The 26,378-nt window shown below is 42.7% G+C and overlaps 1 protein-coding gene across 1 annotated transcript in view; it reads left to right on the top strand.

Moving 5' to 3' along the window:
• The window catches only part of myo15b (myosin XVB), a 116,752-nt gene that overhangs the window by 17,044 nt on the left and 73,330 nt on the right, over positions 1 to 26,378 (top strand). The window contains exon 6 of the mRNA XM_040038600.1: positions 25,930 to 26,078. Coding sequence (XP_039894534.1) covers positions 25,930 to 26,078 — 149 coding nt within the window. The remainder of the gene's footprint in view (positions 1 to 25,929; positions 26,079 to 26,378) is intronic.

Here is a 26,378-nt window from a genome sequence, read left to right as displayed (position 1 = left end):
TCACATTTTAATTAATTATTGACACATTTAATTAATTATTTCTTTATTTCACATTTTAATTAATTATTGCACAGTTGACTCCTTCAGGTCTCACCATGAAATAATTTTATCTGTCAACCTCACCCATCAAACTCAGGGGGCGGGGCTAACGCTGATCGAGTCAAAACCATTGCTTTGGCCTGGTGGCCATTGTTTTTAGCACACAACAACCGGCATGTGGAAACTAACAGAACTGAACTTTGAAAAACCCTGTTTGTGTGTCACCAAATACCGTTTTAATATTTTTTTTAGCCGAGAATGTATTGGTTTAATCTTCATGTGTCCGGTCGGTTTGTCAAGATACAGCCTCTTTGCAAAAGTGTTTCGATGATTTGGAGATGTTTGCCCAGTCTCACGGCAAAGCGTGGGATAGACCCGCTCGCCTCGCAAGCAATCGAGCTGTTATTACCGCCGACAAAGTTCAGGCCCCGGTACACAGCTGTAATAACCCCCGCTGACACTGACTTCTTTTACTGAGGTTATATTTATCGGGGTTTTATTTCCTGATGTTCGTATGTGTCCTACGTGTTTCAGTCGCCAATTCTGAATTATAACTAACATTAAAAACATGTTTAAGGAGGAGAGAAAGCAAATAAATTCGATTAACAGCTGATCTTTGGGTTTTTGTTCAGTAATCAGCGTGACCTGCATATAAACGCATAAAAGAGATAACGTTGGTGTTTCTGTCATGTAGTAACTGCTGGCTTTAACTGTACAAAGGTTGTTCGACACTATGAAACACATACAGACTTCATGATGTTCGGCTAATATTTTTATAGTGAATATTAATCATGAGGGTAAACGGACCTGTACACCACAGAGCGAGGTCAGCATATCCACGATATCCTCAGCTCCATGAGTTAACACAGAGTTTCCCAGCTGACTAATCTAACGGTCATCTACGAATATGTCACGGGTCATATCAATATGATTTTACAGAAAATCATCCTTATTACTGCCAACTATTCCAGAGACGTGAAAATCTACAGCATAAAGAACAAAACATCCAGAAGTCTGCACGATGTGTTTCATAGTTTGTAACAAGCCTTAAACATAACATGACCGAAAAAGAAAAAAAAGAGAAAAAAAAAATCACAAATTATATGTTAACTTCATTTATTTTTATTTAAGTAAACTCTAAATATTCTAACAGACAGCTGGTGCTTAGAATACAGTTGAATAACTATTAAAAAACAGATGATATAATATTTCTGTCCAGGTTGCAGCAGGGGCGGAGCGTGGGGGTGGCTTACTGGGCTTAAGCCCGGGTTGTTTTGTCAGAAGCCCGGAGTCTTTTGGAGTGTAATTTTTTCATAGTTAGATGCCTGGCTGACAACTGTAAAAAACAAAAAGTACACACAATATTCGAAGCACATAGTGCACACTGTGGGAATTTACGACTGTGCGTGAATCCCCCCTGATATTGGTATGATCCGAGCTCAGGCACTAAGCAACTGAGCGAGGGGGCGGGGCAGCTGCTGCCTGTGAGTGCGCTGTTGGAGAAACGGTGCCAGCCATACTAAGGAGAGCTTAAGTTTGAGCAGGTACCAAAGCAAATCATTCGTACTGTACAAATAATGTAAATATGACGGTGTATCACGAAAGATTGATATCAAACTGATCACTTGACCCATATTACCTTACTTGCTCTTCAAGTGAATCAACAAATGGCGAAATGAAAAGCCGAACAAATGCTATTTTTTTTAGAGAGTCTTAGCTTACGTGTGTTTATTTCATATTTTCAGTTCTTACCCTCCCCGACTAAATCGGTTTCAGTTATGTACTGAAATATAAGAATGGACATTAGAGGCTTCTTTCAAAGAAAAAACTCAGGTAAATGTTATTTTATATATTATGCTTTGTATGTTGTTCAGTATATTTCTATGCAAAACAAGGCAATGTCCACACGTACCCGGGTATTTTTGAAAACGTAGATTTTTCTATGCGTTTGCACCTTTCGTCCACACATAAACGGCGTTTTCGGTGACTAAAAACTGAGATTTTTAAAAACTCCGGCCAGGGTGGATATTTTCTAAAACTCCGTTTTTGCATTTACGTGTGGACGAGAAAAACGCAGAAAACGCAGCGTCAAAGATGTGCGCATTTTTTGACGTCACAGTGTGCGCCACGTTATTGTTTTGGTGAAATGAATTTCTACAATACTGTTACTGTTAATTGTAGTCTCTGCAGTGTTTAAATGCTTACATACAGTATACACACACAGTTACTGTCCCTCCACACATACGACTCGGTTCTGCTTCTATGCCCCAGCTTTGTTTACTTTTTCCCACCGAGTCTTCTAGACTTCTGATTGGCCAACATTTCTACACGGTTAGGAATATAGCGCCACCTGCTGCTTTGGCATGTTCCTAGCAGCGTTTTCCTTCATTTCTGCCTTCACGTGTGGACGGAATTTTTTTTTTTAAACGAAAACGGAAAATCTCAGTTTTCAAAAATACCCGTGTACGTGTGGACATAGCCCAAGAGGGATTTCAGTACACAGCAGGATATTCACATTTGTAACCAGATATTTACATACACTTTAGGGAGAAAACATAAAACATTTTTACTGTACAACATCAATTTAGAGTAAACTTTTGTTTTAGATAAATATTGAAATATATTTTGAATTAGTTAAATGTCAGAATAAAGAGAGACAGAGCTTTCTGTTTTTTATCACTTTCATCAAATTTAGGAGTACATGTACACTACGTTTATTGTTAATTAATAAGAAACTCCAGACGATTCCATTCTGAGCTGAAGAAGCTTCTGATAGGTTAGTAGAGTCCATGTGAGTAAATTGGTGGCACACCTGTGGATGCATATAAGGCAAAACACAGAGCCTGTTTCTGTGACATGGGAAAATCAAGAGATGTCAACCAAAACACCAGGAAAAGAATTGTGGAGCTCCATAAGTGTGGCTCAATTTTGAATACAATTTGGTGCCATTTACAATTAAGAAATACAGATAGTTTCTCTCTTTACTCTTAAAGTTAACAAATATGTTTTTTATATTTATCAATCTAAAAAAAAATAAACATTTAGTCTGATTTGATGTTACAATTAAAAAAAAGTGTTTGTGTTTTTATCTGAAGAGTTTGTAAATATCTGGTTTCAACTGTATATTTGATGATTGTCAGCACAAAGAGAGAGAGAGGAACAGAGAGGGAGAATGAGGACAGAACAGAGATGAACAAGAGCAGGTGAGTCAGATACTACTACTTTGCAGCACAGATGAGAGCAATAATATGCTGGTGTAACCCATCATACACTGCCCAATGGAAAACCATTGAGGAACAAATGCTGTCTATTCCTATTCAGGCAACTCTAGCTGACAAAAATTTACAAACCTATATAAAAAACATTGATAACCTGTGGGTGAAAAGAACCCTTAAAACATGGCAAACTATTATAAAGGAATATAAACTCGAAACCAATATTACAGTTCTTAAATGGTGTGCTTACGACTCAGAGTTCAAGCCTAATGAATTGGATTCTAGATTCAAGGACTGGACAGGTAAGGGCATAACAGCCCTGTGTAGTATAATGAAAGATGGAAAATTGTTCAGCTTCGACACGCTTAGAAAGACATTTTCATTAGAAAAACAAGACTTCTATCGATATTTGCAGTTAAGGCACTATGCTGACATGAAGATGAGAAATGTAACAATGACAAACACACGCTTGATGGAAGTGTTTATAAAAAGCTATAACTCAGAAACTATTGATAGAATTGTATCATGTCTGTATAAGGGTCTAATGGATTTGAAACCATATTCGACTTCATATATTAGAACAAAATGGGAGAAGGAAGGAGGGATAAAAATATTAGAGGAAGAATGGACGGCAATATGGAGGTATCAGTGGATGTGTACCAGCTCACAAAAGTGGAGGGAATTTGGCTGGAAGTGCCTAATTAGATACTTTATAACACCTTCTCAGAAGTCTCATTATGATGATAATTCCCCTGCTTGTTGGAGGAACTGTGGAAATCAAAGTGCAAATCACTACCACATTTTCTGGGACTGCTCTATCTTGAGGGATTATTGGAGAGAAATACATAATGCCTTACAGGATATCTTTAAATGTGAAATACCCCTCGAGAGTAAGATTATGTTCTTTGGATATATACCTCAGGAATGGCCTAAATATGATAAACATTTAGTAAATATTCTACTGGTGGCCTGTAAAAAGAATATCACCAGAAAATGGTTATCCCCGGAGAGCCCAAACATAAGTACATGGATGGAAATCACAATGGAAATCTATAACATGGAAAAGATAACAGCTTCTGTTAACCACAAGCTGGAGAAATTTACATCATACTGGGAAAACTGGGTCAAATATATCACACCTCATAGGCCAGATTTTATTTTTACAAACCAATAACGGTGATGTATGAGAGTATATATTTATAGGATCACCCCCTACCAATACATCCGTGTTTTGTTTTGTTTTTTTTTGTTTTTTTTTTGTTTGTTGGTTTTGTTTGTTTTCTTATTTTGGATTATGTGATTGTTTCAATTGCTTCTATAGTTGTAAATATTCTTTCTTTATGACTTGGATGTAAATTAAAATACTATTTTGGTATCTCAGGCAGATAACCTAAGCAAGAAGTATGCTTACATGATGTACATACTGTGAATGCCTGTTTTTGAAACCTTAATAAAAAAATATAAATCAAAAAAAAAAAAAAAGAACAAGAGCAGGTGAGACACACACGTTAGTCAAATGGTTGTTTACCAAAAGTATCACCATATCATAGGTACTCATGTATCTCGTACCTAGTGTTTCTTTTTAGGTTTGTTATTTTTCAAATTCTATATTTATTAAGTTTTGCAGGCTTGTTTGCACAACAAGGTTAAATAATTATATAAACTTTTCTCAATCTAAATATTGTACTTTGGTAGAATTAAAAAATAAGTGTAGTGCAGGTCTATGATGATTTTTAGTGCTACTATCATCTAGTTCTGATTCTGGTTCTGTCTTGGTTAAGTCCCAAGTAGTCCTGATTTTGAACTGTTGTAGTCCTGTTTTAATTCTGGATCAGTTCTGGGTCTGGTTGAATTGGGGTTTAGTCCTCATGTCTTGATACAGCCCCGACTTTGTTCTGCCTTGCTGCTTAATTAAAAAACTAGTTTAAGGTGTCCTGCACATGTGATATATATTTTTCCCTATATGATGTCATTCTTTTTTGAACAAAACTCAAAACAGAGCCAATTAATCTTTCAGTCATTTCTACCCCCCCCCCCCAAAAAAAAAAAAAAAAAAATCCCACATGCATACTACCCTTTTGGGCTAAGCCCCGGGTGTTTCAAATGTCTGGCTCCGCCTCTGGGTTGCAGTCTTCATGATGAACACGCTGTTGCAAACTCCTCTCTGTGGAAATGCGCCTTCTCTTCTCTTTCTTTAAAACATTTTAAAAGTCAGTTTACTCTCAAGATTCACTGTTAAATCCAAAACACACCAGATAAAGAAAAGTGAATAGTTCAGTCTAACACATGTGCCAGTGAACCGTTAAAGGTCTGTAAAACTATGCAGTTATGAAACATAACTTTAACCTCAGCCAAACCGATTCGCTCAGTTGTAAATAAAACAGCGAAGTAAACGTGACCCGACAGACAAAACCTGAGTGTATTAAGCGTTTAACCACTGAGAGCTAAAACTCAGGCGAGGTTTCAAAGCTGTGTGCGGGTGATTGGACATCAGCCGCCGATGAAGCTGGTTTGCCTATAAAGTGCTCTGTAAGGAAACAAGCTCCAGCAGCTCTGCGCTCGGGGAAAACACTATATTTCCTTATCTTGTGCAGAAAAATGCGCTGACATTGCTTTATATCGAGTACCGGCTGCCCGGTTAAACTGTGACTATCACCAGGTAACGTAGGCGTGTTTCTTGAATTAGCAGCAGGTGTTAAACCCATATGGAAAAGATATATATAAATCTTATAAAGTTTGTATCTGTCTTGTATGAAACTTGTATGAAAAGCATACAAGAGTGAAAACGCATATAAGATCCCTTGAAAAATTATATAATGAAACTTGTATGTTTTGGATACTTACTAAAAAAAAAATATGAAAGTAATGAGAAAGTGGCCACTTTCATGAGTAAATCATGTAAGCCTTATATGATTTATATATGATTTACTCATGAAAGTGGCCACTTTCATGAGTAAATCATATATGGTTTTACTATTTCTTTTCCATATGGGAACAGCTGACAGATGAGGAGGAGGAGGATGCATGCAGGTAAACTGAGGGTCTGTTGAGCTGATCGCTGGTGTCGTGAGAAAAATGTCAGCTCGTTCTTTATGTTACAGAAGCACAGAGACACAAGACCAGGCGGAAAGAGATGCAATGTGGATGCAACATGTGGAACACGGAGAGTGGAATATGTAAACAAACCGGTTAACGTAACCCCCTGGGTGCACTCTGCATGCTAATTGTTAGCAGAGCTAGTGAAATCTCTGAAAACATCTGAGCACTTTTGCAAACATGTTCTATGTTGACAACCTGACCAGACATGTGAAGGTTACGGTGCGACATTCGCGGCTAAAACACTGTTAAAAGTGTAGCTGGTGACAGAAAAACGGGGTATTTTAAAACTACACCACCACCATTGCTGCCTGTGATTTGAAATGCATTCTGGGATACCTGGCTGCCCCAAGTCTACACAAGCAATCGATTATCTAGGATCGACCTGTTTTGACTTACTTTGCACGGCAACCAATCAAATGTTAGAGAAGCTGCATGGGCAGCGTTAACCCCGCCCCCTGAGTTTGATGGGTGAGGCTGACAGATAAAATTAATTCAAGATGAGAGCCAGGCGCCAGGACTGCCAAAATGAAATAAATAAATATATCATTAAATAATTAATTAAATGTGTCAATAATTAATTAAAATGTGAAATACATAAATAATTAATTAAATGTGTCAATAATTAATTAATTAAATGTGTCAATAATTAATTAAAATGTGAAATACGTAAATAATTAATTAAATATGTCAATAATTAATTAATTAAATGTGTCATAACTATTTATTTAATTAATTCCAATTTTAATTAATTATTGCCACATTTAATTAATTATTTAATGGTGTATTTAATTAATTTATTATGGCAGTCCTGGCGTTCCATAGAGGTCGGGGCAGCACGAGTACGAGCATTTCTTCTTCTTCTTTTTTGCCAATGCCTGTAATGCCGCCCCCCACCACAATGCCGCCCCGGGCAACCGCCCGTGTCGCCCGTAGCTAAAACCGCTACTGGGCCTGATTATTTAAGACCTTGTATGTGAGGAGCGGGATTTTGAATTCAATTCTGGATTTAACAGGAAGCCAATGAAGGGAGGCCAAAACAGGAGAAATATGCTCTCTCTTTCTAGTCCCTGTCAGGACTCTTGCTGCAGCATTTTGGATTAACTGAAGGCTTTTCAGCGAGTTTTTAGGACATCCTGATAATAATGAATTACAGTCGTCCAGCCTGGAAGTAATAAATGCATGAACTTGTTTTTCAGCGTCTGAGACAAGATATTTCTAATTTTACAGATGTTGCACAAATGGAGGAAAGCAGTCCTACATATTTGTTTAATATGTGCATTGAAGGACATATCCTGGTCAAAAATGACTCCAAGGTTTCTCACAGTGTTACTGGAGGCCAAGGTAATGCCATCCAGAGTAAGAATCTGGTTAGATACCATATTTCTAGGCTTTTCAGGGCCGAGTACAATAACCTCAGTTTGATCTGAATTAAGAAGCAGAAAGTTAGCGGCCATCCAGGTCTTTATGTCTTTAAGACATTCCTGCAGTTTAACTCATTGGTGTGTGTTATCTGGCTTCATGGACAGATAGAGCTGGGTGTCATCTGCATAGCAGTGAAAATGTATGCTATGTCTTCTAATGATGCTGCCTAAGGGAAGCATGTATAATGTAAACAGAATTGGTCCTAGCAGTGAACCCTGTGGGTTCAGCATTCTGAAGAAGACTCTCCATTTACATAAACAAACTGGAGTATATTAGATAGATATAATACAAACCACTGCAGCGCAGTACCTGTAGTACCTACAGGCATGTTCTAATCGCTCTAATAGAATATTATGGTCAACAGTATCGAACGGGAAGATCATTTGTAACCTTCACTAAAGCTGTTTCTGTGCTGTGATGAGCTCTGAAAGCTGACTGAAACTCTTCAAATAAGCCATCCCTCTGCAGATGATCTGTTAGCTGTTTGACAACTACTCTTTCAAGAATTTTTGATACGAAAGGAAGGTCTTAGCCTATAATTAGCTAAGACAGCTGTCTTGAGATGGCTTTTTAAGTAAAGGTTTAACTACTGCCAGCTTTAAGGCCTGTGGTACACAGCCGATTAATAGAGATAGGTTGATCATATTTAAAATCCATCTTCATCCGCTTATCCGAGGTCGGGTCGCGGGGGTAGCAGCCTAAGCAAAGAGGTCCAGACCTCCCTCTCCCCAGCCACCTCCTCCAGCTTGTCCGGGGGAATACCAAGGCGTTCCCAGGCCAGCCGAGAGATATAATCTCTCCAGCGTGTCCTGGGTCTGCCCCGGGGCCTCCTCCCGGTGGGACATGCCTGGAACACCTCGCCCAGGAGGCGCCCAGGGGGCATCCTTGCCAGATGCCCGAACCACCTCAGCTGGCTCCTTTCGATGTGGAGCAGCAGCTGCTCTACTCTGAGCCCCTCCCGGATGGCCGAACTTCTCACCCTATCTCTAAGGGAGAGGCCAGCCACCCTTCGGAGGAAGCTCATTTCCGCCGCTTGTATCCGCGATCTCGTTCTTTCGGTCACTACCCACAGCTCGTGGCCATAGGTGAGGGTAGGGACGTAGATCGACCGGTAAATTGAGAGCTTCGCTTTTGCACTCAGCTCCCTCTTCACCACGACTGACCGGTGCAGCGTCCGCATTACTGCAGCCGCAGCCCCAATCCGTCTGTCGATCTCCGGCTCCCTTCTCCCATCACTCGCGAACAAGACCCCGAGATACTTGAACTCCTCCACTTGGGGCAGGAACTCATCCCCGACCCGGAGTGGGCACTCCACCCTTTTCCGGCTGAGAACCATGGCCTCAGATTTGGAGGTGCTGATCCTCATTCCCGCTGCGTCACACTCGGCTGCGAACCGCTCCAGTGCGAGCTGGAGGCCCTCACCCGATGAAGCCAACAGAACCACATCATCCGCAAAAATCAGAGATGAGATTCTGAGGCCACCAAAGCGAAAGCCCTCCGCCACTTGGCTGCGCCTAGAAATCCTGTCCATAAAAATTATGAACAGAACCGGAGACAAAGGGCAGCCCTGGCGGAGCCCATCACCCACCGGGAACGAGTCCGACTTATTGCCGGCAATGCGAACCAAGCTCTTGCAACGGTTGTATAGGGATTGAATGGCCCGTAGCAATGGGCCAGACACCCCATACTCCCGCAACACCTCCCACAGGACACCCCGAGGGACACGGTCGAATGCCTTCTCCAGGTCCACAAAACACATGTAGACTGGTTGGGCAAACTCCCATGCACCCTCAAGTATCCTGGAGAGGATAAAGAGCTGGTCCAGTGTTCCGCGACCAGGACGAAAACCGCATTGTTCCTCCTGTATCCGAGGTTCGACTAGCGGACGAACTCTCCTCTCCAGCACCCTGGCATAGACTTTCCCAGGGAGGCTGAGGAGTGTGATCCCCCTGTAGTTGGAACACACTCTCCGGTCCCCCTTCTTAAAGATGGGGACCACCACCCCGGTCTGCCAGTCCACAGGCACTGCCCCTGATCTCCACGCAACATTGCAGAGACGTGTCAACCAAGACAGCCCTACAACGTCCAGCGCCTTCAGGAACTCGGGGCGGACCTCATCAACACCAGGGGCTCTGCCACCAAGGAGTTGTTTAACTGCCTCAGTGACCTCGCCCCCGGAAATTGGCGGGTCATACCCCTCATCCCCAGACTCTGCTTCCTCCTCGGAAGACGTGTCAGTGGGATTAAGGAGGTCCTCGAAGTATTCCTTCCACCGCCCGACAATTTTCTCAGTCGACGTCAACAGCGCTCCGCCAGCACTATACACAGCGCAGGTAGAGCACCGCTTTCCCCTCCTGAGACGCCTGACGGTTTGCCAGAATCTCTTCGAGGCAGTCCGAAAGTCTTTTTCCATGGCCTCTCCGAACTCCTCCCACACCCGAGTTTTTGCTTCAGCCACTGCCCGAGCCGCATTCCGCTTGGCCTGTCGATACCTGTCGGCTGCCTCCGGAGTCCCACAGGCTAACCAAGCCCGATAGGCCTCCTTCTTCAGCCTGGTGGCTCCCTTCACCTCTGGTGTCCACCATTTGGTTCGGGGATTACCACCACGGCAGGCACCAACCACCTTGCGGCCGCAGCTCAATGCAGCAGCTTCGGCAATGGAGACGCTGAACATGGTCCATTCGGACTCAATGTCCCCAGTCTCCCTCGGAATGCTGTTGAAGCTCTGCCGGAGGTGTGCGTTGAAGATCTCGCGGACTGGGGCCTCTGCTAGACGTTCCCAGCACACCCTCACTACGCGTTTAGGTGCACCAGGTCTGTCCAGCGTCCTCACCCGCCACCTGATCCAACTCACCACCAGGTGGTGATCAGTTGACAGCTCAGCCCCTCTCTTTACCCGAGTGTCCAGAACATTTAAAATTGAAGCATTAATTAATGGCAGGACTTCTTTGAGTAGTTTTGTGGCAATGGGGTCTAAAAGACACGTTGATGGTTTGGAGGAAGTAATTACTGAAGTTAACTCAGAAAGATCAATTGGAGAAAAAGAGTCTAAATGTACAGGGTGGGCCATTTATATGGATACACTGTAATAACATGGGAATGGTTGGTGATATTAAAGTCCTGTTTGTGGCACATTAGTATATGTGAGGGGGCAAACTCATCAAGATGGGTGGTGACCATGGTGGCCATTTAGAAGTCGGCCATCTTGGATACAAGTTTTGTTTTTTCAATAGGTAGAGGGCCATGTCACACATCAAACTTATTGGTAATGTCACAAGAAAAACAATGGTGTGCTTGGTTTCAACGTAACTTTATTCTTTCATGAGTTACTTACAAGTTTCTGACCACGTATAAAATGTGTTCAATGTGCTGCCCATTGTGTTGAATTGTCAATGCAACCCTTTTCTCCCACTCTTCACACACTGATAGCAACACCGCAGGAGAAATGCCAGCACAGGCATCCAGTATCCGTAGTTTCAGGTGCTGCACATGTCGTATCTTCACACCATAGACAATTGCCTTCAGATGACCCCAAAGATAAAGTTTAAGGAATGACGCCTTTTGTATGGCCTGCTTTAACAACATGCTAACCTTATTTACAATCAATATGATACTAAAGATACAGAGGGATGTTAAAAAATAAAAAGAAAGTTTATCCAGGTCATTTTACTTTAAGTCAGTTTACTAAAAGTGAGTGAGTTTGCCCCCTCACATATACTAATGTGCCACAAACAGGACTTACCAACCATTCCCATGTTATTACGGTGTATCCATATAAATGGCCCACCCTGTATATCAATGGTACTAAAGATAGCTGTAGATAATATTACATCTGTGAGATGATTATGGGTCATTACTAGTTAACGTTAAAGGGATGGTTGGCTCAACAGAGCTCTGACTTTTTGTCAGCCTGGCTACAGTGCTTAAGACAAACCTAGGGTTGTTCTTATTTTCTTCAATCAGTGACGAATAGTAAGATGTTCTGGCTTTGCGGAGGGCTTTCTTATAAAGCAATAAACTATTTCTCAAGGCTAAATGATGATCTTCTAAATTTATGACACGTCATTTCCTCTCCAGCTTATGAGTTATCTGCTTTAGGCTACGTGTTTGAGAATTATATCACTCTATGTTGGTACAGGGCATTGAAGATGATAACAGTGGGTGGATTATATTCTTAAACTTAGTTACAGCGCTTTCAGAAAGACATCTACTGTAATGAAGTCTACTCCCCACTGCTGTGTAATCAGTTATTGTAAATGTAAATGGTATCAGGAAATGAACAGATAATAGAGGGTTTTCAGGAAATACTGTTAAATGCTCAGTTTCTATGCTGTATGTTAAAACAAGTTCTAGAGTGTGATTAAAGTGGTGGGTGGGTTCTTTTACATTTTGAGAGAAACCAATTGAGTCTAATAACAGATTAAATGCCATGTTGAGGCTGTCATTTTTAGCATCTACATGGATGTTAAAATCACCCACAATAATTATTTTATCTGAGCTGAGCAGATAAAAGTCTGAGAAATCAGACAGAAACTCTGTGTAAGGCCCAGGTGGACGATGGAGGATAACAAACTAACATAATCATCCCGCTGTAACCAGGTTTCTGTAAGGCAGAGTCAGTTTGTTGATCAATTATTAAGTCATGTACTAACAGAGACTTGGAAGAGAGAGGCCTAATGTTTAATAATCCACATTTCACTGTTTTACTCTTTGGTTCAGATGTGGATACTGTATTGTTCTTTCTTTGTGATTTTTTTTTTATGTTTAAGTTGTTTATTGCTGGTTTTTTGTTTGTTTTTTGTCTGTTTGGGAGCTGACACAGTCTCAATGGAAATGGGGTTTTGGGGGGGTAGCAGGAGGAGAGAAGCTGCAGAGAGGCGTGTAAGACTGCAACTCTGCGATCGTGGCTCAAGAGTTGGGAGTTCGCCTTGTAATCGGAAGGTTGCCGGTTCGAGCCCCGGCTTGGACAGTCTCGGTTGTTGTGTCCTTAGGCAAGACACTTCACCCGTTGCCTACTGTTGGTGGTCAGAGGGCCCGGTGGTTCCAGTGTCCGGCAGCCTCGCCTCTGTCAGTGCGCCCCAGGGTGGCTGTGGCTACAATGTAGCTGCCATCACCAGTGTATGAATGTGTGTGTGAATGGGTGGATGACAGGTTGTGTAAAGTCCTTTGGGGTCCTTAGGGACTAGAAAAGCGCAAGCAGAGTTATTTAACATAACTCTGCTTGCTGGTCCCAACTCTGGATAGTCATATTTTGGGGGGTTTAATAAATTTGTCCATATTTCTAGAAATGAGAGCTGCTCCATCCAAAGTGGGATGGATGCCGTCTCTCCTAACAAAACCAGGTTTCCTCCAGAAAGTTTCCCAATCATCTATGAAGCCCACATCGTTTTTTGGACACCACTCAGACTGCCAGCAATTTAAGGGGAACATGTGGCTAAACATGTCACTGCTGGTCTGATTGGGGAGGGGACCAGAAAAAACTACAGAGTCCGACATTGTTTTGGCAAAGTTACACACCGATTCAATATTGATTTTATTGACCTCCGATTGGCGTAACCGGGTGTCATTACTGCCGACGTGAATTATAATTTTACTGAACTTACGTTTACCCTTAGCCAGTAGTTTTAAATTTCCCCTTAATGTCGCCTGCTCTGGCCCCTGGAAGACAATTGACTATGGTTGTCGGTGTCTCTAGCTTCACATGTTTCAGAACAGAATCGCCAATTACCAGAGTTTGACCCCCAGCGGGTGTGTCGCCGAGTGGGGAAAAACAGTTAGACATATGAACAGGTTGGTGGTGTACCTGGGGCTTCTGTTTAAGACTATACTTCCTCCTCGCCGTCACGCAGCCGCCCTCTTTCCCCAGCTGCTTGGGGTCTGCCGGGGAACAGCTAGCGGGGCCTACGCTATCTTCGGCTGCACCAGCTACAGGGGCCTGGCTAGCTATGGGTGACTCAACGGTGCAAAGCTGAGTCTCCAATTCAGTAATCCTGGCCTCCAGAGCTGCAAATATGCTACATTTGTTGCAAGTATCATTACTGCTAAAGGAGGGCGAGAAGTAACTAAACATCTGACACAATGAGCAGGAAAGTGCAGGAGGGACAGGCGACGAGGCCATGCTGCTAGCGAGTCGTCAACGAGCTAAGCTAAGCTAGCGAAACAGCAAAGACACAGTGAGTGAATGCTTTGGCTATAAATTAGGGAGTGAGTACACAGAGAGGCACATTAAGATTATACTATGAAAACAGAAGTTATCTAAAAGTTTTTAATTAAATTGCAATGCAGATAAGCTACTCAAAAACACCACTGTGTGTTGGAACAGGAACCGGAAGTGATACTCTACCGCAGAGAGAGCGAACACCAAGTGACAGCGCCACCCAAAAACAACACAAGACCTTTCTCAGCATTTGCCTAAAATTATCTTGATCAACAAGAGCTGTGCTGCCTCACTGCACTAAACTGAATCTTCTATAGTAAAAGAAATATTTCAGAAAAACACCAGCATTAAAGTCAAACATGGTGCTGTCACTGTGATGGTCCAGAGTTCCTTGACTACTTCAGAACCTGTATCTAGCCATCAGGTCCTGAGCTTAATTTTAATCACACTTGGGATTCACAGCAGGAAACTGATCAGACTGAGATGATCAGACCAGAAGTCAGCAAAGGCAAAACCAGGGTTCTATTTCACTCCGTCAGCAGCAATCTGGAGAAAGTGGACCATGGCAACTCCCCCAAACGTCTTGGTGGAACCTCAAGAGCCTCCTACTTTACCTCATTTTGATCCTGTGTAACCAGATTTCAGTTGATCTACTGGTGATGCTGTAAGGTTTATATTGTGGATTTTCATTTATGCTTAGAAATATATAATCATATATTCTTAGAGGTATATAATCAATTGCATGTTCATAGAAGGTCTGATCCTTAGTAGTCTGCAAAGACGCTGTGTGCATTCCAGAGTGCTCTGGCATATACACACACATCCTAAGGTCATGCGAGAGGTCGTACCTTCTCATACTGTTTAATGGTATGGTAAACACATCTATGTATAATGTTTAAGTATAAGTGCCTTTTGTTTAGGTGAACTGCTGGACTATCAGGCCAGCAGATTTAGGGGAGTCGTTCACAGGGTCACATCTTGACCCACACATACACACACGCAAGGGAAGTGAAGAGAGACTCTCTTCACTTCAAGAATCTCTTCGCCAGTTAATCTTGTTGGAAGATTTTAAGAATCTATCACCAGAGAAACTTGTAGTTTTTTTTTTAAAAAAAAGAAAGAAAATTAACCAAAAAAAGAAACGAGACCACCGAGTCCACAGATTTCAGGCTCAAAGGGAGAGAGTTCCAGAGTCTGTTACAAAAACTCTGTTAACTTTCGTTTTCGTTTTCAGCCTTGTATGTTTGAAAACCAGCAAGCCCTGATCACATGACCTCAGTGACCTGCTGGGGATGTATGGATGTAAAAGATCTCTGATGTATGTTAGTGCTTGTCCATGCAGAGCTCTAAATTTCAAAGTCATTAATTAACGTGGACTCTGAATTTAATGGGGAGCCAGTGCAGCTGGATCAGCAGGGGTGGGACATGAGAGTACTAGGAAGACTTGGTCAGAAGGTTTGCAGCAGCATTCTGAACAACCTGCAGACGTTCCAAGGAGGTTACATAAAAAACTGAAAAAAGAATTACAATACTCCAAACAAGATGAAACAAATGCATGTATGACAATTTCCAGTTCTGAGCGTGACACAATGGGAGTCAGCAGTATTTCTCAAGTGATAAAAACAGGAGCAAACCAGAGATTTAGCACGCACATCCAAAATCAGAGCTGAGTCAAAAGTCACAACGAGGTTCCTCCGAGGTTCACACAAATAAGATGCAAACCAGTCCAAAGCAGACCCTGATAATACCACCCAGTGTCTCAGCCCATCTAGTAGAATGTGATGGTCAACAGTATCAAAGGCAGAGGTCAGGTCCAACATCAGCAAAACAGAGCATTCTCCTGCAACACGTCTAATCAAGATGTCGCTTGAGACTCTAAGAAGTGCAGTTTCAGTAGGATAAGCTCTACGAAAGCCAGATGGGAATTTATCCAGAATGCTTCATCCAGAACAGCTATAAGCTGCTTAGCCACAACCTTTTCTAACATCTTAGCGATGAATGGCAGTTCTGAAATTGGTCTAAAAATGTTAAGCAGAGAAGCGTCAACCTTGGGGTTTTTTTAACAGTGGGTGAATGACAGCAGGGACCTGACCAGAAACCAATGAGGTAACAACTGTAAGCACACAGGGACGGATAGACTGAAAGACATTTTTAAACAAAGATCCAGGTAAAATATCAAGAGAGCAGGAGGATGCTTTCATCAAATCAACTAATTTGACTAACTCAGTCTAACTAAGGACACAGGTAAAAATCTTTCTAAAATAACAGGTCTAGCTTGAGTTGGAGCAGAGAACAGAGACACAGAAGGAGAACTATTGCTCCTCACATTACTGATTTTTTTCAACAAAGAAAGAAAATTTCACAATCTTCATTTGAAGGAAATTGGGACAGCAGGTGGAGCAGGAGCAACAATATCACTAATGGTGTCAAATAACACCTTGGGGTTACCTCTGCTCTTTGAAACTAGGTCTGAGAAATAGGCCGCCCTCGCATCTCGGACTGAAGTGTAAAAAGAAACAAAAAGGTCCTTTAAATGATCGCTCAACTTTATGACAACAACGCTTTAGACAGAGAATGCTGTCATTTATCCAGGGGGACGACTTTGAAACAGGAGCTAGTCTGGTTTTGACAGGACATATGGAAATGGAAAGACAAGAATTATTTAAAAAAAATAAGACTTTAAAGTGTATGACTCTTTAAGTTCCCCTCTGCGAATCGCTACCTTATCGTGGTGGATGGGTTTGTGTGTCCCAGGGATCCCAGGGACACACAAGGGCTGAGGGCTTCTGGTAGGGTCTCCCATGGCAAATTGGTCCTGGGTGAGGGACCAGACAAAGAGTGATTCAGAAGACCCCTCTGAGAAGAACATCGGGTTACCGGGGCCCTCCCCTGGAGCCAAGCCCGGGGAGGGTGCTCAAGGGCGAGCATCTGGTTTGTCCAGGAGGCACTGTAGGGTCGGGTGCATTGTGAGCCAGGAAGGGGTGGAGCCGAACCCGAATACGGTATTTGGAAAACCACAAATAACGTGTTTTTTACGAATAGTTCTTTCGAACAAATACTTTAAAAAATATTTCTATTCGGGAACAAGAAAAACTTTATATCAAAAAGCTGAGTTTCCTTATGAGACCGCAGTGCATGCCCGGATGAGTGAGTGACGTGTGAAAGAGGTGACTGACACAGGCTGTTCCACACAGCAACAGAGAGGCTCGGCTGAGCGAATAAAGGCTGAACTGCATCACTATTTTTGTTGAATAGATTTTTTTGTACCTTAACTGGGTTCCGGAGGCAGTTTATAACTTTCGCAAAGATTGGGAGATTTTTCCATTGCCCTGCATCGCTGACGACTGCAGTCGGGTGCTCGCATGTTCGTTCTGTTACGTAGCTCTGTTGCTCAGTAATTTACAAATAGGCTGTTGACAGAGTAACGTTTACATTCGGTTTAAAAACCTAAAATGATGTTTGTGTAGTTGTGTCGAATTTTATGCACTTGTGGGAGTTATATGGTACGTTTAACTTAGTTTAAGTTCGTTTTGCAGACAGCAAGATGTAGGCTATAGACTAATTAGCATAGCTTCCCGTCACTCATTAACTTAGCTGAAACTCCCCACATGGATTTGGGCAATCAAATAGAAAAGAGTGTTGCTATGTGGAAGCATTTTACAGTCAGTACTGCAGATGAAACCAAGGTGAATATATATATATATATATATATATATATATATATATATATATATATATATATATATATATATCAAACATCTGTCAACATCTGCTATGCATAACCATATGCACTTAAAGCATCCTCTCCTGGTACTGGGCTCACCTCAACGCATGGCTTGGGCTCTGGGGCCAGTCTCCAGAAGAGGGGCTGGACTCTGTCTCAGAACTTTAAAAAAAAGTTATAAAACAGGATCTAAAATAGATTTAAACAGTTTTACATCCATTATACATTCAAACTATTCTCCAGCCTGGTGACATGAAGAGTTCGATTTATAAATGATAGAAGTGTAATTTGTCTTTTTCATTTAACAACAGGATGCAGATATTATTATATCACATTACAGCAACATCCATCCTGAGGAAAGACAAGTAAGGGAGAAGCAAGATGTTTGCAGAAACTTCCTCCTTTCATCACAATTGTCCTGTGCCAGATGTTCTGTTGACCAAATGAGACAGACATCATGTCAGAAAAATTTGGAAAAAAAAAAAAAAAAAAAAAAAAAAAAAAAAATTTGGAGGACTGAAGTTCAATCTTCTTCAGACCTCCAACATAGACCCGCTCCAGAAAAGCCCACAACTTTATAAAGATAATAAACCTTGTTTTGTGTAATATTAGAAGTACTTAGAAGAAGAATTCTGCAAACATTAATCTCCTGCTAAAACCAGGCAAAGACCCTGTATATCCCTCAAGCTATTGTCCAATATCCCTTATAAATGTAGACCTTAAAATAATCTGCAAAGCTCTCTCAAAGAGACTGGAGAAAATAACCCCCCTCTTAATTCATCCTGACCAAACTGGTTTCATAAAAGGTAGGCACTCATCAACAAATACACGTAGATTACTTAATTTGATAGACTACTCATACAGTAAAAACCTAGAAACTACAATATTCTCTTTAGACGCAGAAAAAGCATTTGACAGAGTTAACTGGAAATTTCTATTTGCAACTTTACACAAATTTGGTTTTGGATCCTCTTTCATAAACTGGTTAAAAATATTATATAATTCCCCAACAGCTTGTGTCAGAACAAATGACCAGCCATCCTCCAGCTTCTGTCTCTTGAGTGGCACCAGGCAGGGATGCCCACTCTCCCCTTCACTGTTTGCAATTTTTATTGAACCACTAGCAGCAGCAATTAGACAGAATTCAGTAATTAAGGGCATAAAATGCAAGAACGTGGAACATAAAATCAGCCTTTATGCGGATGATGTGTTACTCTTTCTCCAAAATTCACAAACCAATATCTCTGGGGTGATTGAATTGATAAACTCTTTTGCAAGAATATCAGATTACTCAATTAACTGGTCAAAATCTACAGTCCTACCGATTAATTGCTCCCTCCATAATTCCTCTTCTACACCACTGCAATCGGGAAATATAAAATATTTAGGTATTAATGTTTCTCCCAAGCTTGCAGATCTAACTAAATTAAACCATATCCCACTTTTAAAGAAGGTAGAAGATGATCTGGCTAGGTGGAAATGTCTACCCATATCACTCATGGGAAGGGTTGCCGCTATAAAAATTATGGTCTTGCCAAAAATAAATTATTTATTCTCAATGATCCCAACTAAACCGCCACAAGATTGGTTCAGATCTCTAGATTCATGTATGTCCAAATTCCTTTGGAAAAATAAACCCCCACGTATAAGCTTAAAAACACTACAAAAGACCAAGGATAGAGGAGGATTAGAACTACCTAACTTTCAGCACTGCTTCTTAGCCAACAGGCTTCAGTTTATCTCAGGATGGCTAAAACATACCCTCTTAGATGAACCTTGGCTAGATGTAGAACAAGCACTTTGCAATAATCTAGAGATCTCAGACCTACCATTTATCAAACATCCAACAACATGAATGCTTTAAAAGCATCAACATCAGCTCTTCTCTGACAGCATGGTGGGAGTTTCTAAAATTGACGGCGTCTTCATTAATCCCATGCAAATGTACACCTATCTGGAACAACCCTGACATATTACAAAACAATAATATGATAAACTTTTCAGATTGGAGTGGTAAAGGAATCAAATATTTAGAACATATACTAGAAGGAACAGAATTTATTTCATTTGACGGACTAGTTACACAATATGGGATCAACAAGAAAAGATTTTTAGAATATCAACAAATTAAATCCATAGTAAAAAAGAAATTTAAACCGGGTCAAGTTGAACTACAAACACCACCAAGTGTGGTTCAATTTCTTACTCTTAAAACCCCCAAATTACTATCCAAAATATACAGAATGCTTTCTAAAACAGATGAATCAATATCACTTCCTATTGCAAAATGGGAAGCAGATTTATCAGTTAACTTAGACCAAAACTTCTGGTCTCAGATTTGCTTAAAAACCTTTCATCTAATTAGAAATCCCAGTCTTCAATTAATTCAATACAAAATATTACATAGAGTGCACTATACAGGTCATCGGATGTTCAAGATGGGCTTTACGTCTACCAACAACTGCTCACACTGCCAAACCAATTCACCCGACAATTATATCCACGCTCTTTGGTTCTGTCCACCAGTTCAGAAGTTTTGGCGCGAGATATGTGAAGACTTATCAAAGTGTCTGAAATGTAACATTCCAACTTCCCCCTTAGTGTGTTTGTTGGGCAGCTTAGATAATGTCACTTCAGAAAAGAATATAGCCCATATGGTCTTCACTGCCCTATGCATAGCCAAGAAAACTGTCCTCATGAACTGGAAAAATAAAAATAATCTTAATTCTAACCAATATAGAAATTATCTATTAGATTACATTAGTCTTGATACAGCCTCTGCCACCACATCAGATCAATTGCTCTGGGCTCCTTCGATCAGCTCCATCACCTAGTGGGGGTGGGGGGGTCATAGTTTGGTCCCGCCTTCACTGTTGTGATTGGTGTGGGGGTAGGGACAGGCCTAGGGCGTCGGGGGGGTTCCCCGGAGGCATCTTCCTTTGGGGGCTCAACCCGGGGTAGCGGTCATGTCCGGTTAGGGGCTCTGTTGGCTCTCAGGTGACTGTTTCCTCGTGGCTGCGTGCAGCGGGACTAGGGGAGGGTCTGTGCTGACGGACGTGGGTTACTGACCTGGTAGCCTGGCTGGCCCTGGGTGGGTCCGGGATGGGCGTGAGGTTCTGGGGGCGCTCCGTCTCTGGGCTGGGGCCCTGGCCGGGCCTCGGGGGCTTGGGTCCTGGTTGGTGTGTTGCCGGGGTTGTGGGCGGGTGGGTGCATGGGGGCCCAGCCCTGCCGCAGGGTGCCGCCGGTGCGTCGAGCCACCTGGGGGGCTCTTCAACTGGTGGGGGAGATTGTCACATCTTGCAGGAGCTTTCCTCTCTTCAGGAACTCTCTCTGCAGGATGGGGAGATACAGGAGAGGTGGAGGAAGATCTCAGCCTGGGCGTCTATTGTCTTATGTAGTCTGGAAGATGAGTGGATGGTGGGGTGGGTGCAGTTTTCTCTGTGGTGGGGTTGGGTGGACTGTCCCGGGCTCTGTGGGGCCGGGAGGCGCTGCTGCACTGGGCCCCGGTCTGGATGGGCCTGGGCCCCCTTCCCCTGGCGGGTTGTGGAGTATGGGGGTGCCTACTGGGGTCAGCGGGGGAGCTGGCCCCAGGGAGGGGTCACTTGCCCCTCCCTTCCTTCCCTCCCCATCTCCAGCTGCCTCCCTCTTCCCGCTCCACCACAACCACCCACACATGCAGGGCCTTGGAGTAGGGGTATGTCACCAGGGTGCAGAGGAGGCAACCCCCCCTCTGTCCCCTTCTGGCTGCCTCTGCCTCAATTTTATCCCACAACTTAGACATTCACATTACTCACACTCTCATTAAACATACATATAGGATCTTGGGGGTGGGCACGATACACGGAATCCAAGTTACCATCAGGGTGTACACCTCACCCCTGGCGTCGTTACCCACCTCTCAATTTTAAATACACGTAGACATTGAGGGCTAGCAGGAGGGGCTATGCGCTTACCTGCTGCTCTCTGGCAGGTAGCTCCATGCCCTCCTGGGTTTTAAATGCACCTTAGAACACACATGCATCAACACTACAATGAGCGGGTGGAGGGAGGTTTGGAGTCTTGTCTCACCCCCGTTCTCTGCGACCTGCTGGAGCGGGGGGGCTAGGAGGAGGAGTTGGCCGTCCGACTGCGGTCTGGAGTGTGGGGCCTCCCTGCTGCTGCGGAGTCGGGGCGGTCTGCCTCTCCCCACCGGAGGGAAAAGGGTAACACCACCTGGGTCTGGGTGCAGTTCCCCCCTCCAGGGGCAAGGGTACCTAGACCCGGTTCGTAGAGTACACTTGGGGAGTGTGATCGTGTGTACAGCGTCTCTTTATGTCTGTCTCCACGTTGGTTGAGTGTGGAGTAAGTGCATATGAGAGCATGAGGGTGGGAATGGATGTTTGTATCTGTGTGTGCCTGTATGTCTGTGTCTATATGTCAGGTTGGGTATCAGACACCACCTCCCTGGGGACATCTCAGGCCCTCCAAGGTTTGGAGGCCTATCTCCCCCCACCACCACTTCCCCTGCCAGTGGCGGACTCCCTCAGACATCGATGCGTTGGTGGTTCTTTGTGTCTGGGGATGGGCGTCCAGGTACACACCGGCTCACTCCTTGGCGGCCGCTTATCGGGGCCTGGAGCCTGGGGCTCGCTCGGGCCACTTCAGAGGTGGGGTGCCCCTGGCCTCTCGGCCTGGGGCTCGGTCACTCAGGCACAGCTGGCTGCCGGCGGAGCTCATGGGCGCATCACTGCAACTCCCCCTGGCTTCTGCTCGGCGGCTGCTGAGTGAACCCTCATCTGGGACTCTCCTCAGCTCTTTCTGGGACAGTGGCGCGGCTGCCCCTCTGTTGGTCTTCCTTGGTCTCTTGTGTTCTGGGGGCCTCTGGATGTCTGGAGTTTTGATCTCCTCCATACCTGCTTCATGCCCTGGAGGACGGGGCTGTGGCCCCCCACACCCTCTAGCAGATCATTACATGAAGGAACCTTTTAAAAAAACAAGCGCGTCCATGCTCACAGGTGTACACACGGGTGATCACACCCACAAACTACACCCTTTTTGGCTCCTACCTCAAAGCACACTGTGTTCTGTTGATCTTATGTGCTGCACAATAATGTTTAATATTTAGTATTTACTGTCATATTCCCATATATCATTGTGATGTTGTTTATTCTATTACTCTTGTTCTCTTCTGCTTGTTTTCTTTTTTCTTTCTCAACAGGTGATCCAGGTGATCGATATATGCATTTTTTTTTTTTTTTGCTGCCCATTCTGTTGGTTTTTGTTTTTTGCCCTTCTCCCCCGTCCCTCTTCTCAGCTGTTTCTCTTTCCCTCTTTCTTTCTCCCCTTCTTTCCTCCAGTCAAGTCTGTCCCGTATTCAGCAAGTGAAAATAAAATAAACAATAAAAGGTGAATCAAATGGACCATTATGGCAAGGCTGGGATGGTCAATTTGGTAAAGTAAATCTGTTGGGCATCTTTCTTTGCCTTTAGACAATAATTCTGATGGCAAAAGAGCCAAACGGGACAGGCAAAAAAAAAAAAAAATAAAAATATATATATATATATATATATATATATATATACATACATACATACATACATACATATATATATTAGAAGTACTTCAGATTATCCCTGGACAGGCACGGACGCTCTTGACTTTTACATAATGATGCTATTTCAGTCCTTTAGAAAATTAGACTTAGACCTAGACTTAGTTCCTCCTACGCCGGGCGGTGCATCGGGCAGCTAGTGTTCTCCATCGATGTCGGTCAGCAGCAACTGCTTCAGCTTCGTCCCAGGCAATTTCGACAGTTCTCAGATCGTCCATGAATGTTCGACGCCATGTGGTCTTTGGTCGGCCTTGCTTTCGCTTGCCAGTGCGTGGACGCCATGTCATGGCAATCTTAGCTGGGCGATGAGGGGGTAGGCGTAAAATATGGCCCGCAAAGCGGAAGCGCCTTTCTGCAACAACATCGGCTCATTAGCCGATTTCGTCCAGGCCTGCGGCCTTTCCACTCTTGAGGAGTCGAATCGCTGTCTTGACTTCAGTGATGCTGATTTGTCCGATATCGACAGGAAGAAGATCCATGGAAGGTGCCAGGTCTTCGGCCTCGAACCGTTGGGGTGGCTCAGGTTGGTTCAGAGTATCGCGGAAGTGTTCGACCCATCATTGGTCTTGTTCAGCTGCAGTAAGGAGGACACGTCCATTTTTGTCTCGGATTGGAACACCGCGGCCACCACGAGCCCCAGTTAGATTTAGAAAATTTATATATTTAAAATATATACAGTCAGGGAAAAATGATTTGAACCCCTGCTGATTTTGTAAGTTTGCCCACTAACAAAGAAATGATCAGTCTATAATTTTAATGGTAGGTTTGTTGAACAGTGAGAGACAGAACAATATCAAATAAATCTAGCAAAATGTTTTTCAGAAAAGTTATAAATGAATTCTCATTCTCATGAAGGAAATATGTGTTTGATCTGCAATCAATGAGCAAGCTTACTAGCTCCCATGAGTGTTTTTTACAGGTAACGAGCTGATACTGGGAGCCTTCTCAACTCGTTACCTCTTTTTTTCTTTCCCTCTGGTCCACTTGGAAAAATAAATCTGTTGGGCATTTTTTTGGCCTTCAGACAATAATACTGTTTGCTACAGTGCTGGACAGGACAGGCAAAATAAATACATAAATGATAAATTGATAATTTCTTTGTTAGTGGGCAAACTTACTGCCTGTAGTGGCTGTCTTCATCACTATCCATGGGTCATTGTAGGGATCATAAAGGAGTACAAGTACTTGGGGACCATCTGCAACAGCCACCTGAGGTTCTCCCCAACTCTGAGGTCAACCTGAGAAAGTTCCACCAGTCAATGTACCTCCTTAGAAAATTGAACTCCTTCTCTGTCAGTAATAACATCCTACTGACCTTCTACTACACCATTTAAAGTGCCATGTCATTTTCTGTGGTCTGCTGGTTCCATACCATAACACTGCAGCACAACATTGTCAAGTTGTGCTCTAAGAGTATTTGACTTGCAGCTCCCTGACATCTTCAACGCAGCAACTCCACCCCAAGTCACTACTCCACAGACTTCCCCAAAATGGGACATTTTGCCATCATTTTTTTGCCATGGGAGGAAGTAGAACTATGTTGTCCATCTTTTATGCAGTCATTGTTCTAATAATGTGATGGAGCCAAGTAATGATTTCTTATTTTGTTTTCCCCAAGGTGGATGTAGCTTTTGATAGTAATGTAGATTCTAAGTGATGCTATTAAATAAAATGAACAAAGCTTGATTCACTTCTGTGTTACCAGGCTATGAGTTTGTAATGGATGGATGTATTGTTAAAATCTTCAGTTTGTTTTATATCATCCTCAGTTTCATGTCAAAAATTCAAAAGAAAAAAGTCAATTTGCTAATAATTCTGATATTTACAATAACTGGGCTGCTGATGGCATATCTTTGTCTAAAATAAGGATAGTGACTTACTATTCATAAAAACTGACTATGGCAGTAACACAGCTGTGAAGAATTGTTCACGGTCACATCCTGTGGGTGTGTGGGTGGGAGTTTGACACTGAGTGTATCCCCAGTCACTACTGTCCATACAAAAATGCAAGATTGCAGGGACATTTTGGCTTTGCTTTTGCACAGTGGGAGTAATGGGAACAGTGTCCTCCATCTTTTATACAGTAATTGGCTGCAACACGTTCATCCATAAAATTAGCAGTTTCTGATATTTTCAATCTAATTTTAACAGATTAAAGTCGGCTGCACTGAGAGATAAATGTAAACAATCTTATTGCTAGTTTGATATTTACCTTATTGTTCCTTAAAAGAGACAATGCGCCCTTAAAAGTGGTCAACATCCAAATGTTCTGATGCTCATCACTGTCTATCCTCACTCACTGCCCACCTTTCTTTTTCATCAGATGCTAGATATTATTCCAGTATCCTTTTAGTTTATAACCAAATATCAACAAAGTCTTAAAGTCTTTTTTAAAGGGCATAACTGATAGAGCTGACCAAATTTAGTCCAATAAAGGACATCTTTGATGTTCTGTGGGTGGTGTAGGCTCTAACTAAAAGTTATGAGACAGGTGGCTTTCCAACTGAGGGAACACTTTGTGTTTAGATATAAAGCCTATTCTTATAACAGTTCTCACCAGAATGGGTGAGAATTACAATGTTCTAAGATTTAAACTGTTTTTCATATGTAGAATCAAGTACCTACGGATAAATTGCATATTTTATAGGGATATTTATACATTATAACTTTTATATGGCCACAGATGGTGTCAGAGCTGTTCCAGAAGGTTCAAGACAGTTATGTTCAGCAGACAGAGTTGGGCTGGAAGAGAAGGGGCCAGCGCCAACAGTCCACTACTGCTGCTTCGCATTTCCTCCAGTCCTTGACTGAACTTACCACCCGCTTGGAGAGGTACCAACAGAGGAAATTGGCTGATACAGAGCATCATTATCAAATCTGTGGATTTGTTTGGAAGCCAGCTCAGTATCATCAGAAGGGATACTTTTTCACTGCTTGTGTAGAAAATACAGTTTTAGCAAATGGGTTCCATTCATAGTGCTGTCTTCATTTACTGTTGACCCTATGTCAATGCCAGTAAAAGCCACTGTTAATCTTTCAGGCAAAAATCATTTTTGAAGCATATATTAAATAGTTTTGACAGATTCATTTGATAGAAGTTTAGTTATGATTATACAGCAACTTTTTTTGACA

Source organism: Simochromis diagramma, unplaced genomic scaffold (genome assembly GCF_900408965.1).
Source record: "Simochromis diagramma unplaced genomic scaffold, fSimDia1.1 OVJJ01000617.1, whole genome shotgun sequence".
NCBI lineage: Eukaryota > Metazoa > Chordata > Actinopteri > Cichliformes > Cichlidae > Simochromis > Simochromis diagramma.
The sequence above is the reverse complement of the archived record's forward strand: the minus strand, read 5'-3'. Positions and strand labels throughout refer to the sequence as shown.